The sequence below is a fragment of the Anticarsia gemmatalis genome, chromosome 5 (genome assembly GCF_050436995.1).
Source record: "Anticarsia gemmatalis isolate Benzon Research Colony breed Stoneville strain chromosome 5, ilAntGemm2 primary, whole genome shotgun sequence".
Lineage (NCBI taxonomy): Eukaryota > Metazoa > Arthropoda > Insecta > Lepidoptera > Erebidae > Anticarsia > Anticarsia gemmatalis.
Genome location: NC_134749.1, coordinates 4,265,584 through 4,286,525, shown reverse-complemented (window position 1 = coordinate 4,286,525; position 20,942 = coordinate 4,265,584). Strand labels below are relative to the sequence as shown.

The 20,942-nt window shown below is 39.2% G+C and overlaps 1 protein-coding gene across 2 annotated transcripts; it reads right to left on the bottom strand.

Annotated features, from left to right (window-relative positions):
- Positions 1-1,066: 1,066 nt before the first annotated feature.
- On the bottom strand, positions 1,067-20,796 carry LOC142972849 (dual specificity protein phosphatase Mpk3-like). Of its 2 annotated transcripts, none has more exons than XM_076114203.1 (6): positions 20,155-20,796; positions 10,402-10,498; positions 2,976-3,156; positions 2,089-2,227; positions 1,713-1,948; positions 1,067-1,642 (listed from the first exon to the last, which is right to left on the bottom strand). In XM_076114203.1, exons 1-6 carry the CDS (start codon positions 20,519-20,521, stop codon positions 1,514-1,516), a joined length of 1,149 nt encoding a protein of 382 aa, XP_075970318.1. In that variant the 5' UTR covers positions 20,522-20,796; the 3' UTR covers positions 1,067-1,513. The 2 variants fall into 2 exon arrangements, with proteins under 2 accessions (XP_075970318.1, XP_075970319.1); XM_076114204.1 differs by having other exon boundaries at positions 1,718-1,948.
- Between the last annotated feature and the right edge of the window lie 146 nt (positions 20,797-20,942).

The window sequence follows — 20,942 nt, the reverse complement described above, 5'->3', positions numbered from 1 at the left end:
GAATTTTTGGTCAGTAAAATCAGTATTTTCGACCTTGGAATTTGTTTCGGCCCCTGAATGTAGTAAAAATAAAATATCACGTATTCACTGTCTTTGCCCAACTGCGAGGCGGAGGATTTGTATGTGCGGCCGAGCCGTGAACTCGCTTACAAACAACTCGAGTTACAAACACATCGACGTGAACATCATTACTTCATCTACAAGAGCATACACTTTTATTATCGAATAATAGCGAAATGTATGTATATACCCATATTGTACTACAGTTTCTAATGATACAAAGATGGCAATAAACTAACTAGGGAACTTCAAGAGTATGTACGGTAAACGCTCGTGTTGGTAGGGAAGTATAATCTATGATAACGTCAAGTGTTTGTAAATGAATTCGGGCTTGTAGCCGCGCTTATGCTCGTTACGGCATATTCAATATGCATCTATCTAGCTAGAGTACATACACTGTGTATTATAATCCATATAAAAATAGTCATATCAAGAGCTTACTCATCGAACTGTTACGTAGTAGGGTGTGAGTTTATATAAATAGATCCCACACTAATTGTTCCTGACCACTAATATATATAATATATAAGTTTATAACTCTCTCGTTCTGCTGCTATTCGACTCTAACACAGATTGTAGTAAACCAATAGAAAAATAAATGGAAATAGTTCATTCATCTATGTATTTTATAGTATAAAATATTCATTTAAGTTTGTATTAAGTCAGAAAGAACCCATGGTTGTCGCACGAGTCACACACACAGTCACAAACTCACCAACACATTACACACACTAACATACATACACACAACAGTGAGATCGTATCGGACGACAAGCAGCAGTGGTCAGCGAGTGTTCTCTGTATTGTAAATATAGTATTTATACGACCAATAGTTACGACTATATCATAATATCACACGCACGTTCGCGCACTCACTCTCATACAAATACAATATACATATACCAACAACAATGGAAGAGTTTTCAGAAGCCCCGTGTCGTTATAATTTTCTAAGAAATAAACGGACTTAATGTAAAAATATGAATAAAACAATCATAATCCAATCTTAACAAATAATACCTTGTATTAAGTATGATTTTGGATCGATCGCAGTGGCACTAGTGACGTGCGGCGAGGAGCCGACACGTCGCGCGACCCTCACAGAGGTCGCTACGATTACGGACAACACAAATCACCGTCCACACTCAAACGAACATTCTGCGAAACAAACGTGATCAGGTAATCAGCTAATAGTTTCACCACTCGACTCCCAATCGACACAAAACGCAGAGCGCAACGGAAGATATGACATACGAAGATATAACGGGAATGCATCTCGAGTCGGACATCCACATTCACGTCGAACTTACAAAATTGACTTAACGAATACGTATAAAGTATATATGTTACACTAAGTCGAGTCACTTACGACCGACGAGCGAGTCCGGGCGAGGCCGGGCCGGTCCGGCGCCGCTCAGGCGTCGGGGCGCGGGGGCGGCGGCGTGAAGAACTGTCATTGCGGCGTGTCCCGCGCCGCGCTCCAGCGGTCGAACTCGATGCCGGAGTCGGGCGACACGCCGGCCGCCGCCGCGCAGGCGCACGCCTCGTCCCGCGCCGGCTCACCGCCCAGCGCCGCCAGCACCTGCGGCAGGCGGCCGTCAGCACCGCGCCGCGCCCCGCGCGGGCCGGGCGGGGGGCGGCGCGGTGCGGACCTTACTCAGACTGGCGCTGTGCTCGTGCAGGCCCAGGTCGCGCTCGAACGAGTGCAGCTGGCGCATGAAGTGGAAGTTGGGCGCGATGTCCGTCTTGCGGCTGCGCACCAGCTCGAAGGCGTCCCGCAGGCACAGGCGGTGGCGCTGCATGAGGTAGGCCAGCGTCACGGTCACGGAGCGCGACACGCCCGCCACGCAGTGCACCAGCACGCCGCAGCGCGCCGACATCGCCTCCTCTGTGGACCGCGAGAGCGTTAGTCGGTACGGCGCCGCCCGGGTCGAGACCCGAGGAGCTATCCGCGACGACGATACCGGGCGGCTCTCCGGAGAGAGCGAGCGTTCGAAACTTATAATGAATGCGATGAGTGTCCGTTACCGATAAATCTTATGGCCTGTGGAAAGTGCACGGCGAGGTTTTGACTCCAGTGGTCCGCGATCGGGATCTTCAGGTAGTTGATGCCGCAGCCGTCGGCTTCGAATGTGTTAGGCAAGTCTGGGGTTACGTTCAGCACGTACTGCGAACACAAACGATACGGTATATCATTATAAACGTCGATCACGATTGTTGCAATGCCAAAAGCCAACACGTGCTCGATAATAACATAGAACATAGAAGAGTTTCGAAAATCCCTAAAACATTCCATACAAACAAATCTTAGAAAAAAGAATTATGAAAATCAGCTAAGCACAACGATACAATTTATGTCTGTTTTAATCTTACATTTGGCAAAAGGTCATCATAGGCTATCCAGAAATTACAAAAGTGAACAATCAATTATGTATACACAGATGAAACAGAAATAAACACAACAATCAGATATCTGTTTACCAAAGAACTTACATCAATTTTCACTAATATAACATAATAATAATAATGGAATAAAGTAAACATTTTGTCATTATAGTTATGCTAAAATTACATGCATTACAACCTGTTGAAATTTATGAAAAAGCGTCATAATGAAAAAGTCTACCCCGAGAGTAATTTTAGTTAAATTACCCACCGAGATATAACAGTTAAATTATAGTAACAAATACACATGATTTGTATACGTTTTAAAAGTATTATCGTTCAAGACTGTGTTGTACGTTACGAAGGATAACACCATACCCGAAACTCCTACTCGTTTTATAACTGACGTTAATTTTTACCTTTTTGGGATAAATTGTAAGTAAGATACAACCTGCAACGAGATTAGTCTTGTGCACACTCGTCTAACAATGACACGATGTGAAGTAGGGTAATAATGTGTGATGTTTTACCTTGATGTTGTGCCTGGCGAGCGCATCGCAGTCCTCACTGTTGGTGGAGTTGCCGAGGTACAGGTTGGGCAGTATCTCGATGGGGAAGTCCTGCGGCACGTGCGCGTGCGCGTCCTCGCACTCCGACGACGAGCCCGACGACAGCGCCTCCTCGCAGCCGGACCCCGAGATACGCAGCGACCTGAAACACCATACAACAGCTTACTATACTACAAGTTTTGGTACTGTTCCAACTGTTCGCAGTTTCCTATATAATAATATGTAATGAAGATGGGAAAATTTTGTATTCATTTTCACATTTTCAATGGATCTTTTTTGTATAAAAAAATAGTGTTAATTATTTCTATTAATCGCCAATAAATATGCAGTAGTTGTAAAATTATGATATACCTGAGTATTGAAAAAAGTAATTAACGATAAACTGTTAATTTATGGTCGGTTTACGCAAAATGTATCTAATTCACGAGTAACATGATGCAACTATTTCATCATCACGAAATCTGTACTAATATTCATTTCAGACACAGTGCCGTGATAGACGCAACATTGGTACAAAGGAGACCTTTAGTAAAAATAAGTTATTACAGGTTTTCAGCTCCACATAAAGAAATCACACGTCATAAGCCGAGCACACAGGAGGCGCCCCATCCCACACAGTACCGCTAAAATTAGCATTGACAATATTAACAACCTCGTGGAATATATATAAATATTACTTATAATACCCAAAAAGAATCACAAATCTATGAAATAAATACAATATTTACGATCATATTGAGAGGTAAAAAAGTAGGTAGAGTTGGACAGTTGTCATCGATGGATAAAGAAGCATATCAAGCTATAAAACTATAAAACGAAACACCTGTCTCACTGTGCACAGGCTTCATTTATCATGGCGAATAGGTAGTCGGAATCGACCTTCACCACTTATGTATACTGATATAAAATTGTTTCAACAATGTGGTGGTGGCGCATCGGAACAACCGTCGGCGTGTGTATGTGTGAGCCGCCCACCCGGCGAGGGGGCGCGATCGATCGCAGGGCTGCTCAATGGGGGAGGAGGCTCCGGGGTGCACCATTCACCTGCCCCCGCGGCTCAATGGCCGCCCACGCAGCGCGCGTCCTTACTCTCGTGGCCGCCCCCGCGCGCCCCGCACCCCGCCGCCCCCGCGCCCCGGCTCCAACGCGTCTCCTCCCACGCGACACTTTTCCAAATTCGCCCTCTGAATCGTCTCGCCGCCATTCAGTTGACTGTTTTGAAAGCAATCAAATTAGGCGAGCGTGGCCGCCGACTCGTACAGCGAACTGCTGATCACTCGACACCTACGCTACGATCACAGCTCCTTGCCAAGGATCACTGCTTATATTGCCATAACGAGGCGAGTTCGCTCGTACAAGCACGTGCCTTATTACAACTTGGTGATATTCACACATTTGTAACAAACACCCACGCTCACATTCTCTCTTACAATCGATATGTCAAAACTAGTAACATGTATAACAACACATATTCCACCACAGCTTAACGTCAAGTTTAAGTATATCTCGGTTAGCAATAAATCCTAAGTAACTTATACTGTTTATCTGCGAGTTACAATGTCGACATAGGTGTTTGTTGACCATTAACCAATTCCTATAGCTTTCTTTTGCTTAGCTGCATAAGTAATTCCCTCAAATATAACTCAACCTCCAACAAAGTCATTGCCTGGTCGTTCCCAAATTATTCGCGGTAGGTTTCTTCCAGCTAAAGCCTAGCCATCAACTAGCAATCAGTGTTTTGCGATTTCTTGAGTGATATAGTGATTATACTAGCAACTTGTGAGTACCTTAATAAATTGATAATGGAAATTATATATTATGTTTATACTGTAGTATTACATCGTACTACACGACAGTTGACACGCAGAGCTCGACTGTGTTAATATTTTTGGTGACATGATTTTGTTCCTTGGTCCCTCACTACAGCCATCGTTGTAAATCCCATATATTGCCGCAATGGACATACTATTGTGCCGGGCGTACACTTGCTGCATTATTCGCGCAACCACATAACGCCTAATTGATAGTATCCGACTCATCAAACTGAGCTTGTTTACCATCAGTTAAACATAAAATTTGGAGAACTAGATTGTAGACTAAGATGAAGAACGACAATCCTTCTCTTCACATCTCCTCCAAATGTGGTAGAAGGTCAGGCTTTGAATCCTGAACTGAAAACTGAACTCATGAAAACAAAAGAAACCGTAAAATAGTGAAATGTCACGAATTATATGTATTTATTCGTGTAGGTAGTAATTTGTCTTTAATTACCCTGACCTACGCTGCATCGATCAAGAATTAATATTTATGTGCCTGCACTGCTTATAACGTCGTGCAAATACACTTAAGTCTAATCGTTTACTTTATAATCCTGCCAGTTAAACGAATAGAATAACGCACCCCATCAAATAATAAGTGAGATTGATGAAATGTCGTATTGTACGGCGGTGGGAATGAAATTAATTTACTTGAACGAAGACTGTGCGTCAAACGGGTGCATGATCCAAATTGGATCAGTGTCGTGTGATTGGTCATCAAGATAATTATCAACAGGCAACTGTGGGTAGCTCGTTCTGTGTACTAGGCATTAGTAGGCTCATAGTAGGTAGTGTAGCACAAGGCGTGGGCCGGCGCGTAGGCGACGACCATCCGACACGTCCATTCAGGGGAGCTCCGCTCGCCCACGCAGCCGACGCCATTCCGCCCGATCTCATAATGTTAACGATACTACTTACACGGATTTTTACCTACATGTGGGTGAGCCGGGCCCCGGCGACCGTTACGCAACTGCCTATCGAAAGCTGTATATTCCCGATACCCAGGTGCGACCAAGTCTCTGATGGCGGAGAATGTCGCTCAGTTAAAACAATGAACGCAGACCGCTCATTTAAATGTTCAGTAGCAGCGCATTATGTAAGCGACGACGTCGAATTCGTGCGAATACAATTCATATTTGAATGGTGGCGGCGCGGCGTGTGCGAGGCGGACGCCGGAAACCATGACACGGTCGGTCGTGTTATTAATGAACGAGTCTGATATGTAGGGGCGACCGGTGGCTCCTCGAAGTCGAGCGACCCGTCCGAATAAAGAAGAGTGTCGGTCGCGTTCGCTCGTACACGGCGAGGAGGTGCGACGGCAGGCGGTCGGGTAACCGTGTGGCGGCGTGTGCGCGGCGCAGAGCCGGTGCGTGTGGGCGTACGAGTGCGTGCGGTGCGCTGGCGCACAGGAATGCGGCTCGACCCACCCGCTGCCAATGACCGCCTGCAAGGGACGGTTTTTTAATGGCCGACTCGCTAGTTCCCATCCTGGCAGCAGTTTTAACGAGCCGAGTCGTCCGGACAAAGCGGATCGCTCGTTTATGTTATGACGACCTAAAATAAGTTATGCGTTACCCGTTCCTACGTATGTTTATACGTGTAAATATGTATAGAAGCGTGGTGTGGACGAGTGTTTGGTATTGTGTTTTAGCAAGTGTGTCGAGGTCGTAGACCACTCTAGTCTAGCACCTACACTGAATGTGAAGTTGAGTAAAATTACCAACATTCTATTTCGGGTTAGCAGGTTCTGTTGAGTATCGTTTAATATCGGCGAAGATTACCTTATTGAGCAGGTTTAAGCCGTTTCGCAGAAATATAGAATAATATAGATTGATTTTCCCCTTTAGCTAATTTTAATTTTGTTATTCTGCTCAGGAATAAATTTTGTGTCAATCGCTATAATTTTCTGTATATGTTAATCGTAATAATTGCATAGTGGGTCTTGTACAATAAGATATACAAAAACTATATTTACCTAATTATATATGAGATAAGCAAACAGCTAAAATGTTGTGGATAATTACTGTTTGCCTAGGTACATATTTCCTTAAAATGCACAAAAGAAATTGAAAGTTCATAGAAATGCTGATTTCATGATACGTCTTATTACTATCGAGAAGGTATGTCAATATTTTTTGATGATGTAATTAATATTTTTGGGTTATTAATAAAAGAGTCCGTGTTCGGCCATGACCGTGTACGAACGGATTAATTCGTGAATGAAGTCACGCGGAGTGAAGAACGCGTTGACGTCAGAACGAGTGACGTCACATCACCGATAACCTGCCACCCTGCGCCACTGTGCCCGCCACATCACCACAACCAGGATCTACCAAGTCGTCACATTATCTTTCCAAAAGATATTCACACATATCTATGTGTAAACTCACTCATGACTAATCTAGAAACATACTATGAAGGAAACTTCGACTCTAATGCATCACCAGACCAACGACAACTCTGAGAAAGCTTTTATTTGATTTTAGAATTATATGACAATGAGTAGAATATTGTAAATATGTATAATCCCCAACAGATAATAGGGGAACAGAGCAGTATATGTTTTACTAAATTGTAACAAGCTAAAGTCTAAATTGTGTGCTGTTAAACTTCTGGGTGCGATATAAATAAGTATTTTAGCAAACATTCCATAAAGCCGTGAAGAATAAAAAAAATACTCTGTTAAACAATTGAAGGTAGATATATCGGCCAAGGGCCAACCTAATTCTTGCGTACATTCAAGTTCGGCCGGAGGCCCGAAGCGCGACGCGGGGCGGCGCCCGGCGGCAGTAGAGCGTAGGCGTCCTTACATTTACACCATTAATTTGAATGTTCCTATTTATAGTTCAGTTAGGCATTATATCGCGAAAGGTAGCAGTCAAACAACCCACGCGATAACAAGCGGATACTTGCAAATCACAGTTAAAGGAAAACAATTTATTCGCGAAACTCTAAATATACACTCTATTACTTACTTTGTATTTATAGGAATATAGAGAGGAAACTCATCGATGTGTAACGTGTCCGTGATACAAAGGTACAAAGTTTAGGTTTAGTTAGTGTCTAGACAATCAAATAAAAACTACTACAATGATAACACTCCTCTAATGACCCTAATTGAAAGGATGTGATGTGTTTGTGTAGTGTAGTGTGTAGACGGTGTAGATAGTAAATACAGTTTAATGTACGTGCTGATGTCACGCATTACAAGTCGCCATTCAACATCGTCGGTTCATTAACATCATGTACCGAATACCTACCTACAGTGATTTGCGCATGGAAAAACTTGAGTGAACGGCACGCTTACCGCATGCGCGCTCGCTGCATGAATGGAGCGCACTCCATTGAGCGCAATGCTCGGTTTCACCGCTTCTAATGCAATACACCAATTACGTGTTTAGGTAACTGTGTGACTGCACACTTACAGGCGCACAGACGGTGCCCCTTGCCGCCAATGAAATTGATGAATGAGTTTATTAACCAGCAAACTCTTTTTACTGAACCGCCTGCAATGCGTCAACAAGGAGTAAGTACCTAGGATTTGCTCCAGCTTTGAAAGTTAGGTTCGTACTCTTGCCTTAATGTGTAAATACGTAGGTTCGTAATAGATTAAATATTACCTAACGATTAGAACAGAAAAGTGTTAGCTGGCTGACGTAAATAAATAGATCATAATTAGCACGGTCGAAGTAAGCGATAATCGAGCGGAACAGATCGCTCATTCACATGAATGGAATATTTGACATTGATGTGCTCTACGCACACGTGCAACACTCAATCAGTTACGGCGTCGTGTAATGGCTATTTACGTACATTATAACAATATGTATCGGTACGCTGACTACGTTGACTACGGTGAGTCGGTGAGTAACAAAGAGCATGTCGATGGAAGGAACCTATGTTTGCTCTGTATGACTAACATCCTCTGGCATCGTCATCGCCAGCGCTGATACCGAGAATCCGTTTTTATTATTCGATCTGCTGGTATTAAGACTATATCCGACCCACGCATTCCACAAATTCAGGTGTTACATACAAAACAGATGTATACTATCGACAAGTACTACTTAATCTGTAATGTTATTATTATAGTAACCTTATCATTGTATGGAGCGTGTATTTGTAACTCTTATCAACATCTACTGGTACATTTCTACATAAATAAACTCCCTCGCCCGCATCAGATGGGTATCATTTTCCGTCATATATCTAGTTTTCCGTGTTGTCTGCTAATCTCCTACAGCCTTTATATCTATACAGTAATGATAGTTACAACACTAGGTGAAAATCAAGCGTACCTACAATCAATTGGTTCTCAGGCGAGAGGCTCATCAAGTAATATTGAGAAAGTCCGTGTACCCGTCGTGCCGGAATCGGTCGGACTACGGCTGTTTTTCCGTCACAAACGGCAAGGAGAGGTGGAAAACATCTTTCGACAAGAAATCTGGTTCCCACGCGTGTGTTTCCTCGTTCTCTCAATTACGAGTCGAAAGACGCTGTTCAAAGATATCTTATAAATACGTACCACGATACTTAATACACTTGATTAGTCTATATATAACTGTTGTATTTCTCGCTAAAACTTAAAAACGGCTGGACACATAGGCTTACTAAGGTTGAAATTTATATACCTACTGATAGGTCCACGGTAAGTTTAAATAAAAAAAATAAAAAAATCAAATACAATAATATCAGCAAAATTTAAACTGGTAAATAATGCCAAATACGATTTCAAAATACTTTACAAAAATACATTTAAATCTATTGAAAACTGTTTAAACACTTCAGCGAATGATAAATACAATTTAAGACGATTCAGTACAAACTAAACCTTAAGATCTCATTTCAAAACCTACGCGTAATTGTAACATTGAGAAACTCGTATTTTCCTTCGTCTAAATTAATTTACAAGTCGAATTAACTTACAGTTGTGTTCATAGAATCAAAGGTTCATAAGTGGGCTTCAAGTAGGCTTTGCCCTTTGAAAAGCAAAACTAGAATATGTATGGGATTAATAAAGTTTTCAGTCACTCCCAGTGAGGGAGAACATATAAATTTTACATATTCATAATAGGCCATCCCTTTGAGAGTGTAGGTAGGCCCTCATGCCATGTACCTGAGCTAAACATGTAAAGTCCATTACTGCGTCGTAGTTATCTCGTGAGTCGCCATTGAGGTCCCGGCCTCGGTCTCCAATTAAAAAACAACGAGTATAAAAAATCTCTACGCTCGCATGCCCAACCGACACTCAGGCTTGACGGTGTCTAAACTTGACATTTTCCCATACATTCTTGTTGAATTGAACGCAAAAAAAAACTAGATTTAAATCTACACAAGCTGTTGCTTTTGCCTCAAATATAGGATCATTAAAAACGCTTACTATAAATCTGTCTGAGGTCAAAATTGCACAAAATTTATTCTGAATGATGAAAACTGTTGAGTAAAAAGAGAGCTATTGGCGCGGAAAAAGTTTTGAAACAGATAATAATAAGTATTTAAAAAGTTGTTTTACTAAATTTAGAGAACTGTATACCGGTAAGTGAAAAAAAGATAAGATTGATAAGACTAACCGTAGTCCCATTAGTGGGAGGTGTGCATGCGGTACATGCTGCGCGCCGGCCTCGCTGCACCACTCAGGGTAGGCCCGGTGGAACTCCGCGAAGTCACCTGTTACCAACATTAAATATAAGCATTATTATAACAATACATCACTGAAAATTCATATTATTTCATGCCATCTCGATCATCTTGTGTAATTTATTACTTTATTTACAAATAATCTCAAACAATTTTCATAATTATAACAGAAGAATAAGTAATTAATAATTTAAGTCAGTTAACATTAAAATTATATTATTGATCTTGTTCTTAAGTTATCGCAATTTCGCAATCACCTTTTTAAAATTCTCACAATTAATGTTCATGATGCAGCTATTATAGTTATTAAACTTAGAGATCAATTTCATGACTCATGTAAAATTCCTGGTTAGTTGTTGATTTATGCTAGTGTGCTAAAAATGTGCTAGAATAAGTGCCTGTATTATAAACTTCGTCACTAACAAGAGATAATTGTTAGTTCAGCAATTACAGGCTTCGCGATAACTATTGGTGCAAATTTGTGTAGGTGTAGACGTTAATTCAGTCTCAAGTCTGTATCATTCATTCATTGTTCTGTCTCATTGATATTCTTTCATTCACGTTGATAGACACCTGACGCCTGTCCGTAACGAACTTGAAAATGCGCTTCAATAGTTTAATAGTTTTTAAACTTACTCACAACAACGTTCCACTTTTAATTAATTAACCTGACTCGGTCCTTTGGTAATCATTATTTAATTTTAGTAACCTTAAACAACACAACCAAATGTCAGACACATTTGGTTTTGTTAGTAAAATTAATTTTAACGTAGGTGTCTTAATAAAAATCTGATCATTTTACTACAAGGTAAAGGGCTTGTTTATATTTAAATGTCAACAGAACTTACACGTTTTGGCAAAATCAAGTTGTTGACATTACGCCTACATCGTAAATCTCCGCAGTGGAAGGAGTGGAGGACCCTGGTTGTAGGCGTTTAATGCGTAATTGGGAAAGCCTGCGCTGAATATAATACGTACTTTTAAAAAGGGGAATGTACAGCTATATATTCTAATACGACGTTGATGTGTATCGACAGGTGCGTTAGAGAAGCGAAAACGCAGCGTTTCCGTCGCGTTCTGTGTGCCGTTTCCTGTCCCTGCTCGGCGCGGCTCATGTCCACAATTGTGATGCTAATATCGCTCCCATTATGTCCATCACATTCCTATAAGAGGTATATCCAATAGTCACGACGGATGAGTATTATTATTTGGCCGCTCGTTCGATACAATGATAGGATGTCGCGTCACGTGAAGTCACGTCTATCACAGTTAATCAGTACCTTCCTGACTGTAATAACACCAGCTAGCGTTGTTATGTAACCATTTTTATAAAGTGCTTATAATAATTAATGCCTCATTTACCAGACACTAGCTACTGTGATTTATTGATATACCTAATAATAAAAGAATATATAATTTTTCTTACTCAAATTATTCAGATAGATCGCATATGGTAAATTAAATTATAGAATTTTAGCAAAAGTTACATAGTCAATTGAATAACTGGAGTGAAGAGATATTGTGAATCGTATAGGATGAAACTAATTTGTTAACTGCTGGCTGTTTTCAGATTTAAAATGGGCCATTAGGCTTACTGCAAGGCTAGCAGGCAGGCTGGCATCACGCAGCCGTACGGCCGCGCGGGCGAGAGGGACGTGTGCGGGGGACAGGCGGCGGCCCGGCATCGATCCGGTGACTCATCGCGGCCCATTCATCCGCCGCACTCAATGAACCCGCCGTACCCTCCACCTCGTCTCTACACCTCCCCTACTTTCCACGCGCGTCCTCGGTAGCAAGGACTCCATAAAAATCGCCCCTCGCTGCGTAAACCCAATTCTTCAGTTCGCTACTCCCACACGATGTAAACATGATCGTCATACACATATTCTGCTCCCACTCTTTAACATGCTGCCCACCCATATAACCAAGTAATCAACAACTATGTAGGTCCAAATGTTACTTATATATTTTGCGCATATTAAAATCGTACAAGCCTCGTCTCCGGCATTCGGAGACCTTGAATAAAAAGCGCAATAGGTTTAGAGCATAAACTTAAAGCAAGATAATATAGGCATCACACATGAGGCAGGAGTAACGGCGGCCGAGGCAAGCGGGGAGGCTAGCGGAGTGTGGTGGAGCCGCGTGGGAGGCAGGTGCGGACGGGGAGGCCTTGGCCCGTCCCGCGTCCTTCCAGCGACGTTTATCAACAACCTTGTGCGATTTAAACCACCTAATACATCATTGCGTAGACTGGAGGACTATCGCCGACCCTCAACACTGTTATATGAAAACTATGTATAATACCCATCCTGTGATCGAAGGCTCCTACTTTGGCAGTGGCAGCTTCTTTAAATATAATTATTAAGCCCACCAAATATATGAATCCGTAATGGAAGCGACCAAAACGTTGCTTATTACGTCAATCGACGACCTCTAAGTTTTGGAGCTAAGTGGGTGGTAGGCATTACTCTCCATCTTTGTTAATAAAAAGGACTAGAGGTCCATTATAGGATCTATAGATTTTGCTTTCGATGTCATAATACATATATTATAATATAGGTACCTAAATCATAGTTATAAAAGAAAGCGTTTTGTTCTGTCATTGATAATGTCTCTCGTCTCTAAATAGAGTTGAATCAAGCCTGTTGGGGCAATTTGAACTAATTTACTAAGGTTGGTGGTTGGTGGGCGAGTTATAAATATGATTGCTCATCGGCCTCTATTGACTGTTCTTAAAGTTGGACGATTAGATCACGAGAAACAAGTTCGTGCAAAGAGAATGACATAATATACAGAATACTCCACACTCGTACGCGGGACGTGGGAGATAATAGCTGTATGTACTGCCCTATACTCAACTAAACAAGTAAAGTATTTAAAACTGCGAAAAGTTCAGTCGATATTAACAGGCTCTCCAGCTTTCAAAGAATACTACGTAGTAATAGGTATATGTATCACCTACTAGGTATATGGTACGGTATAATACAACCAAAATAAAGTTTACTGAATTAGGTACTGACAAAACCTTTTATATTCTTAGACTTGATGTAAGCAAAACAATGAAGAAATAAAAGAGTAATAAATAAATAATAGCTGCCGGCCAGGTTCCCGGAATGTAGCAAATTGACGTCATTGGATACAATTTGATTCGATTTCTCAGAATTGACGGGATGGAAGTTTTGGGATTTCAAGGCGAAATGCCTAAAATAGATTTCGGCTTGTACTTAGAAAAAGTACGAATACTATGATTGAAATTTAAACAATTAAGGTATGTTTTAGGAGCCCAAAATACTGCCACGACTACTACTACCATATCAAGGATCTAGAAACCCTAGAACCTCCTATCTCAATACCTGCTGGTTGGTATTGAGATAGAAGGTTCTATGGTTTGATGGAAATTAGTGATGATTAAAAAGACCTGAGCCATGTGAACGAAAGCTACCTTGGGAAGTTGGGGTATTATTGTAAGTAGTAACCAGAAACGGTGACATTAACTTCTACAAAACATTATTAAGTACTAACGTACTTAATAAATGATTTTGTTTGTACTAAAAGCAAATTAATATCTAAAAAAGTCATGAATGTTGGTGTGGAGTTACTTAATGAATCTGTTCTTTCTTAATTAATTATATTATTGGTTTATATTATTTAATCATATACTAAAGAAAGGTTGAAATCTTTCCTATTGAAGGCTTAGCCCAGATTTTAGAATGAGTTTTAGAGAATCAAACGTAGTTACTAAAGTTATTTATAAAATAAAATCTGTGAAATTTCCTGTTTATGTATTTAATAGTGTAATGAATTATAAATGTTGGGTACATGTTCCACTAATTGATGGCCGGCTCGATTTCCAAGCGATAATGAGTATGGCGCCGCCGTCGGCTGCCCGCCAGATAATGTGTGTCTGATAATCGTATCACAACTACAGAGCTACATCGCATGCACCCCGACCCCACACACACACACACACACGACTGACCTAACAATCATCACTTGTACCGATGTATACTATCTAACATAAAATGTATTAATTGAATACGAGCGTTAACAAATTGGTGACCTTTACGTGCTTTTACGGCGTAACAAGTTACCTATTTTTTTCATTCGGAGTCACTGTACCGAAACGAGACATAAATAAAATCAGAATACAATACGCAGCGCAAAATAGTAATCCACGGATTGGACATTACATCAGCGCATAAAAACTGTCAATGCCAATGTTACGCCTTCGAATGTAGATAGGTACTTGTTTATACACATTGCTCCATTCAGTGATCCATGCTTCATATTTATCAATGATAATGATATCATGTTCATTAATATCCGCTCGCTATCTACGTATTCGACCGAGCAGGATTTGTTGTGGCAAGTCTACACGACCACCTGACAACTGTCACACGAAGCATACAGTAATTGTTTGCACGCGTTGAAGTTAATTTCGACACGATCCACTTTTATGTGATCCCGCTTCCCTTTCCCATTTCGTTTTCCTCTATTAGTCATATAATATTCGCGCATGCCGTACCACTCGGGCCAGATGCACACGATTTCCTCTGTTATTATAAATGTTAAGTCCCAAAGAGTTTACATTCAAAGCAGAGCTTACAACATCCTGTTGTTCGCGAGCACGTGCTATTAATTTTACGATCGACCAGCTCCATACATACTGCCAACACTTAAAATGGGCTATTCGATGTCCAATATAGACCAATAGAATGAATTTATTTATTTGATCATTATTTACTCATTGAAAATACTTGTAGGCAAATTTTAAGTACATTTATGTATACACTTGTACCTTTATTTATTGTGTACTTTAAAATATCAATGACTAAGTTATTAGTAAGTCTCGTTAAGAATAGTCTTATAATAAATGAATAAGGAATGGAACTGAATTGCAAATAAGGCAAGACAAGTCGATGCCGACAGTCAATTTTATATGCCATCAAAAACATTCTGTAAAAACCTCAAGTCTCGCCGTAAAAAGTTGTAAGATCTATATAATACCAAGTCGATTAATCTATTTAGTCTCTACTTAAAGGACCTTCTGACTTAAGTTATTACGTATGTTATTATCAGGACAATTTAAAAAAGAATACCTCTAAAACAAATAGACCGACCTGGCCATCGCATGATTTGATTATTATTAGTATGTATCACACTACACAGCATGGCGAGAAGTTAATGCTCCTGAAATGTTAATGGCGAATTTGTATTTTCTTGCGATGACCAAGTCGATCTATTTGTTTTAGAGGTATTTTTTTTAAATTGTCATGATAATAACATACGTAATAACTTAAGTCAGAAGGTCCTTTAAGTAGAGACTAAATAGATTAATCGACTTGGTATTATATAGATCTTACAACTTTTTACGGCGAGACTTGAGGTTTTTACAGAATGTTTTTGATGGCATCTCACTTCTTTTTGTAGAGCGAACATAGGTCCAATTTGTATGGAAAGACGTTTTTTTTTCATAAATCAACATATTTTCTTATGGGAATGTTGTTCAGTTTCATGGGCTAAACACCCTTACCCACCCTATACCCCCTCCCGTTATGCCTCATATAGTAGTTACCTATTTACACCTATTTATTTTATTTTCTACAGTAATAATAATTCATTAACTGCAAATGTAACCTTGTAATCTTATACATTTATATAAGATTACAAAGTTATTGTTGCAGTTGGTGTATTTAGAAAACTGGACCGAAATTAGAAAATATTTAATTTTTCCCATGATTAAGACACTAAACCCTATTTGTATTCTAAATTTTAAGCTTCTAAGTCAGCTAGAAGTACCTTAGACTTTTGATGATCGGTGAGTCAGTGAGTCAGTGAATCAGTGAGTGACAAAATTCAAAATTTTAACAAGTTGTCATTCTTAAACAACTGATTCAAATTGACTGAAATTTTAAATATACCGTGTTTATACAATGACTGATTAGTTGCTGAAAATCCAGGCTTCTTGTTTTATCCACAACGAAATTACAGGGGTGTCAAAAATAGCCCGAATTGCTTCGAGAAAAGGATGGTACGGCCGTGCCGCTTTTTTTTTGCTCGACTTGCGGGGGCACTTCCGTGCCCCCAGATACATACATGATGCTTAGAATCTACTATACTAGGTACCGTTTATGTTGGTGTGAGACAAGGAGGAACTGAAGTAAGGTCATCCCGCGCCTGATACTCCCTACACTTGACCGATTTTAATACTTATGGTAGTTTTGATGAATGTTGTATTTTAGACATACTTCTTTTAATTTAGTCAGATATCTGATGCAGTAAGAGATCATGATTATAAATACTTTTGGGAGTAGGAGGTTAGTGTATTTCAGTTCTGCAGAACCTGATGTCTGGGTTATCTATATTATGGCTGATAATGACTAATAGTTTAGAATAATATACGTTCACAATATGTTTACTGTATTATATAGTTTAAAAGCACATGGTTGAAACTGACAGGACGTGAATGAAACGGGAACTTATTAATAAAATTGCGGCGCTCTTCCGTCCGTCGACGAAGACCGAAGCAGTAGCTCCACACATCCGGTCTGCTTTGATCATCCCGTTTATATAGTGTATTTGATGATAAATTATTATTATCCTCTAACTGTCTTAGCTAATTTGTAAAATGAAGCCATTCAAACAGAATGTTGCTACGGTGTATCTCTCATGGTAGCTTTATTATGTCGCATAGTTAAAGATATCAACGATTAAAGCTGAATTTACGAATTTCGTATTTTATTGAGCTCTTTTATTTGATTAGATCGTCGTTCATTGGAATATCAAGAATTAATCGATCAAATAAATAGGAATATATACTTAGGACTTATTCAACCCATATTGGTGATTGTTCTCATTAAACAGGCCAGAAAATAACATCTTAGAGGCAGTACAAATAAGCGCATTCGAGACTGTGCGGTGATTATAATCTATCGTCTCGCATTGAGGAGCACAATAAGTAGTCGACTTCCTCTCCCACGTTTGGAGCAGCGGATGCCTCGACTCGCGACCTCCGGCTTGCTTCTTACGCCCCTCAAACATATCAAAACTAAAACACTTCGATCGTTTACCGTACGTCATTATAACTATTATTTAATTTTAACATCACGTTAACCAAATAACGTTGATAAATCCTCAAGGCTGAACAAAGTTATCAAAATAAACTTAATTATATTAAATATATGTAATAATTGTTTTATTATAATGAACACGAAAACATGTCGAGTGTTTCATTGCGCTAACAAACGAAGATTGTTTTTTGTTAGCTTATTTGGTCATTGTTAAACGTAAATGATGTGTGTTTGGGTTGTTTCGTGGTCGACCACTAAACGAGAATTCTTTCAACGACGCGATAAGTCTTAATGACTAATATAATATATAGTAGTAGAATACTTATTTTTATATATATTCAGGATGGTTATCAATTCGAGATAGCTAATGTGGAATCCTATTTTTCACGATCTGTGAAGTTTAGTAACATTTTCTTCTGAAATAGGAGCAAAATGTATTTAATTTTATCACCCCAATTTTGATAAAATAAGGTAAAAATAACCCAGTAAATCTCATAGACGTAAATCTTTCCTCATGTATAACATTTCATAATTCAACTATGCTACTTTCAAATTAGCTACCTATTGTAGATATCTATCAAGTTTTTTGTCAATGAATGTTATGAAACGGTTCCTCGGCGAGGCAACCGGTATTACGTGTGTACCACTCAGTTAGGTAATAATTTACTGAATGAATACAGTCGTGAGAATAACGTTAACTACTTATTTGATATTCAATATTAATGGAATGGTAACACATTAAAATTAAAACGTTCAAATTATGTTGGTATTTTAATTAATTCCTTTTACTACAACGGATATCAATTAAATGTTTTAGACCTGTTAGCCGAATAGCCAGATATCCTATACAACCTGAAACATTAGCTGATAAAAAATGTGTGTTGTTAATTTAGGACCATTCAATTCATTCATTTATTGATAAAATATAAGTTTACAGTTTATCACCAAATCACTTATATCTATACTAATTGTACAAAAGCTTGTAAAATATCATTAATGGTCATCAGACATATAATTTTCAAAATATCAAGGAACATTATTGATAACGTAGTGACCGTCTTTAATAATACTTATTTAATTTATTTTTCCTTCTATTGATTTAGTTTTTTACAAATGTGATTTAACATATTTAGTATAGTAGTATTGAAATAGCAGTCAATCCAGACATTGAGTCATTGTATTGCACTGTGTCATAGTAATACAGTGCGGACTACAATTGAATGACATTAATTTAATGTAACTTGCCCATTAGTAATAATAATAGATGCTTTATACTTATACCTAATTTAGATTTGGCTGTTTAAACATTAGGTCATTCAAGCCTTATCACTACATATTTTAGAATAAAGTCCCCTTGCCGCATTTGTTTGCTTACAATATACTCAAAATGGATTTTCATACAGTTTTCACCAATATTGCAATGATTTTTAACAATATAAACAATAAGGTGTTAGTGTATAATAATATATGCTAAGGGAAACCCCGTCTAACCCATTCGAAGCCAGAGCAGGTCACTAGGGTATAATAGAGAAGAAATCTGTTTTGGATGAGTAATATGTTAATTTTCCTTGATTTATTTCAGTTAGGTTGTTGTAGTTTTGGTAATAATTCCATATTTAATTTGTGTTACCACAAATATTTCATTTGCAAAGTCCAATGTTCTTAGTCATCCAGTATTTTAAGAAGTGAAGTCCCGTGACATTTGATTGTTTAACCGTCCGTCTTCCTTGTTAATGATTAGTAGTTTAATTAAAGCTAAACCAAAGCTTTTGACTACAATTTCAGATGTCATTAAGCTATTTCAATCTACATTTCTAATAACGACTCAGGAGGTACCTTTAACATCTCTGTCATAAATTGTTATAGGTAGTAGTATCTTCTTGAAAACAGCAAAAGACTCTTAGATTTTATTTCCTTGCATTTTCTTAACTAAAGCAATGACAAATGTATTAAGACATCTCATATTTTTTTATGATTTTGATGTCAAAACTAAGAACCTTAGAATGATACGATTTAAATTGAAGTTTGCTCTGCTAGATTGCTTTTTTGGCAATATTTATTGTTATAAATCAAGTCTTTTTGGGAGCTCTGAGTGTAGCAATAGGCTAAAATACTATGTATGAAAAACCAAACTAATAGGAACAGGTACGGAGGTGTGAAACTGTGCTCCTTTATCGGCTATAACTAGAAGACTATTTGATTTAATGAAGTTAATAAAAAAGTTTAAGTTTTATTATTGTATAAAATAAAATGTAATAATAAAACTATAAAATATTTGTAATAAATATATAAATTTAGTTTGAAGTGATAAGACAAGTGTGCGAGTACATACAAATATGCTTCAGTGTGAAGTTTAACATAAAATACCTACCGTACTAGGTAAATGAGTAGTTTATGTTATTCATGGCAACCATGGTGTAGGCACACAAGCTATAAAAAGTTTAAATTGTTGATCTGACATACCAGACATAACTTGCCATAGACATGGTAATACCAACATAAACAATAACTTTAACAGTAGTTGCACTTTTGTTATAAATTAAGTTAAGTGAGTGCTTAAAGTTTTATGGCCATAATTATGGTTATGGTAAATAACTGAATACGGAGACTGCTTACCTTCGAGGCATACGACCTGCACGCCATCTTGCTTTAATCTTCTCAGCAGGATTCCATGAACTGAGTCCGGGTCCCGGGGTGCTCCGTCACCGTACAAAATGAAAACCCCCCGGGTACGACAATGAGTGATCCTCGCTTTTAGTTCTTTGCACTGCACTGTCGACACGAGCTCGATTTTACCCGCCGCCAATCGCCGCAGCATTATACTCGGTATGGAGAAATTCACTGCGGAACGGATGTGAGACTGTGAGTACTCGTTAGACCCCCGACAGTCTATCAGCACAGTATCCCTCTCATCGGATCGCAATTTGGCCAACAACCACTCCTTCGACACCAAGTCGCACTCGCATTCCGAGTCCGTAGGCATATTGAAATTACAACGTTCTCCTATGTTTACACGAGCCCTTTGCGACTTATGATCGCCTGTTGCACTAATTCAGATAATTCTTATGAATTGAGTTCAAATACACCAACATAGTTAATGACACAAACTATTTAACGAGCCTTATTTAAATTAAACTTAATAAAAACTAATGATAGCCATTTAAAATAAACACAACAGTAATACAGCGTTCGCCACAAGCGAGCTAGGCGCCAGACGGCGAAGCAAAACGCAACAACGACCGAACGAACGATTTGATCAAATGTGCGGGGTAGGGGGAGGAGAGCGGCAAGAGGGGGCAGGAAGGTGGGCACCGCACCGGGCGGGCGTCGGCAAAGCGACTTAACGGTCGAAAACAGATCATGATTTCTCGTTTATTATTCACAATGATTAAGTATTTCATTAA

Excerpts from the sequence above, each read along its gene's own strand:
- LOC142972849 (XM_076114203.1), bottom strand. The coding sequence starts at position 20,521 with ATGCCTACGGACTCGGAATGCGAGTGCGACTTGGTGTCGAAGGAGTGG. Across the intron at positions 10,499-20,154 it reads GCAGGTCGTATGCCTCGAAG|GTGACTTCGCGGAGTTCCAC; the intron begins GTAAGCAGTCTC and ends TGTTGGTAACAG. Across the intron at positions 2,228-2,975 it reads TCGCCAGGCACAACATCAAG|TACGTGCTGAACGTAACCCC; the intron begins GTAAAACATCAC and ends TTGTGTTCGCAG.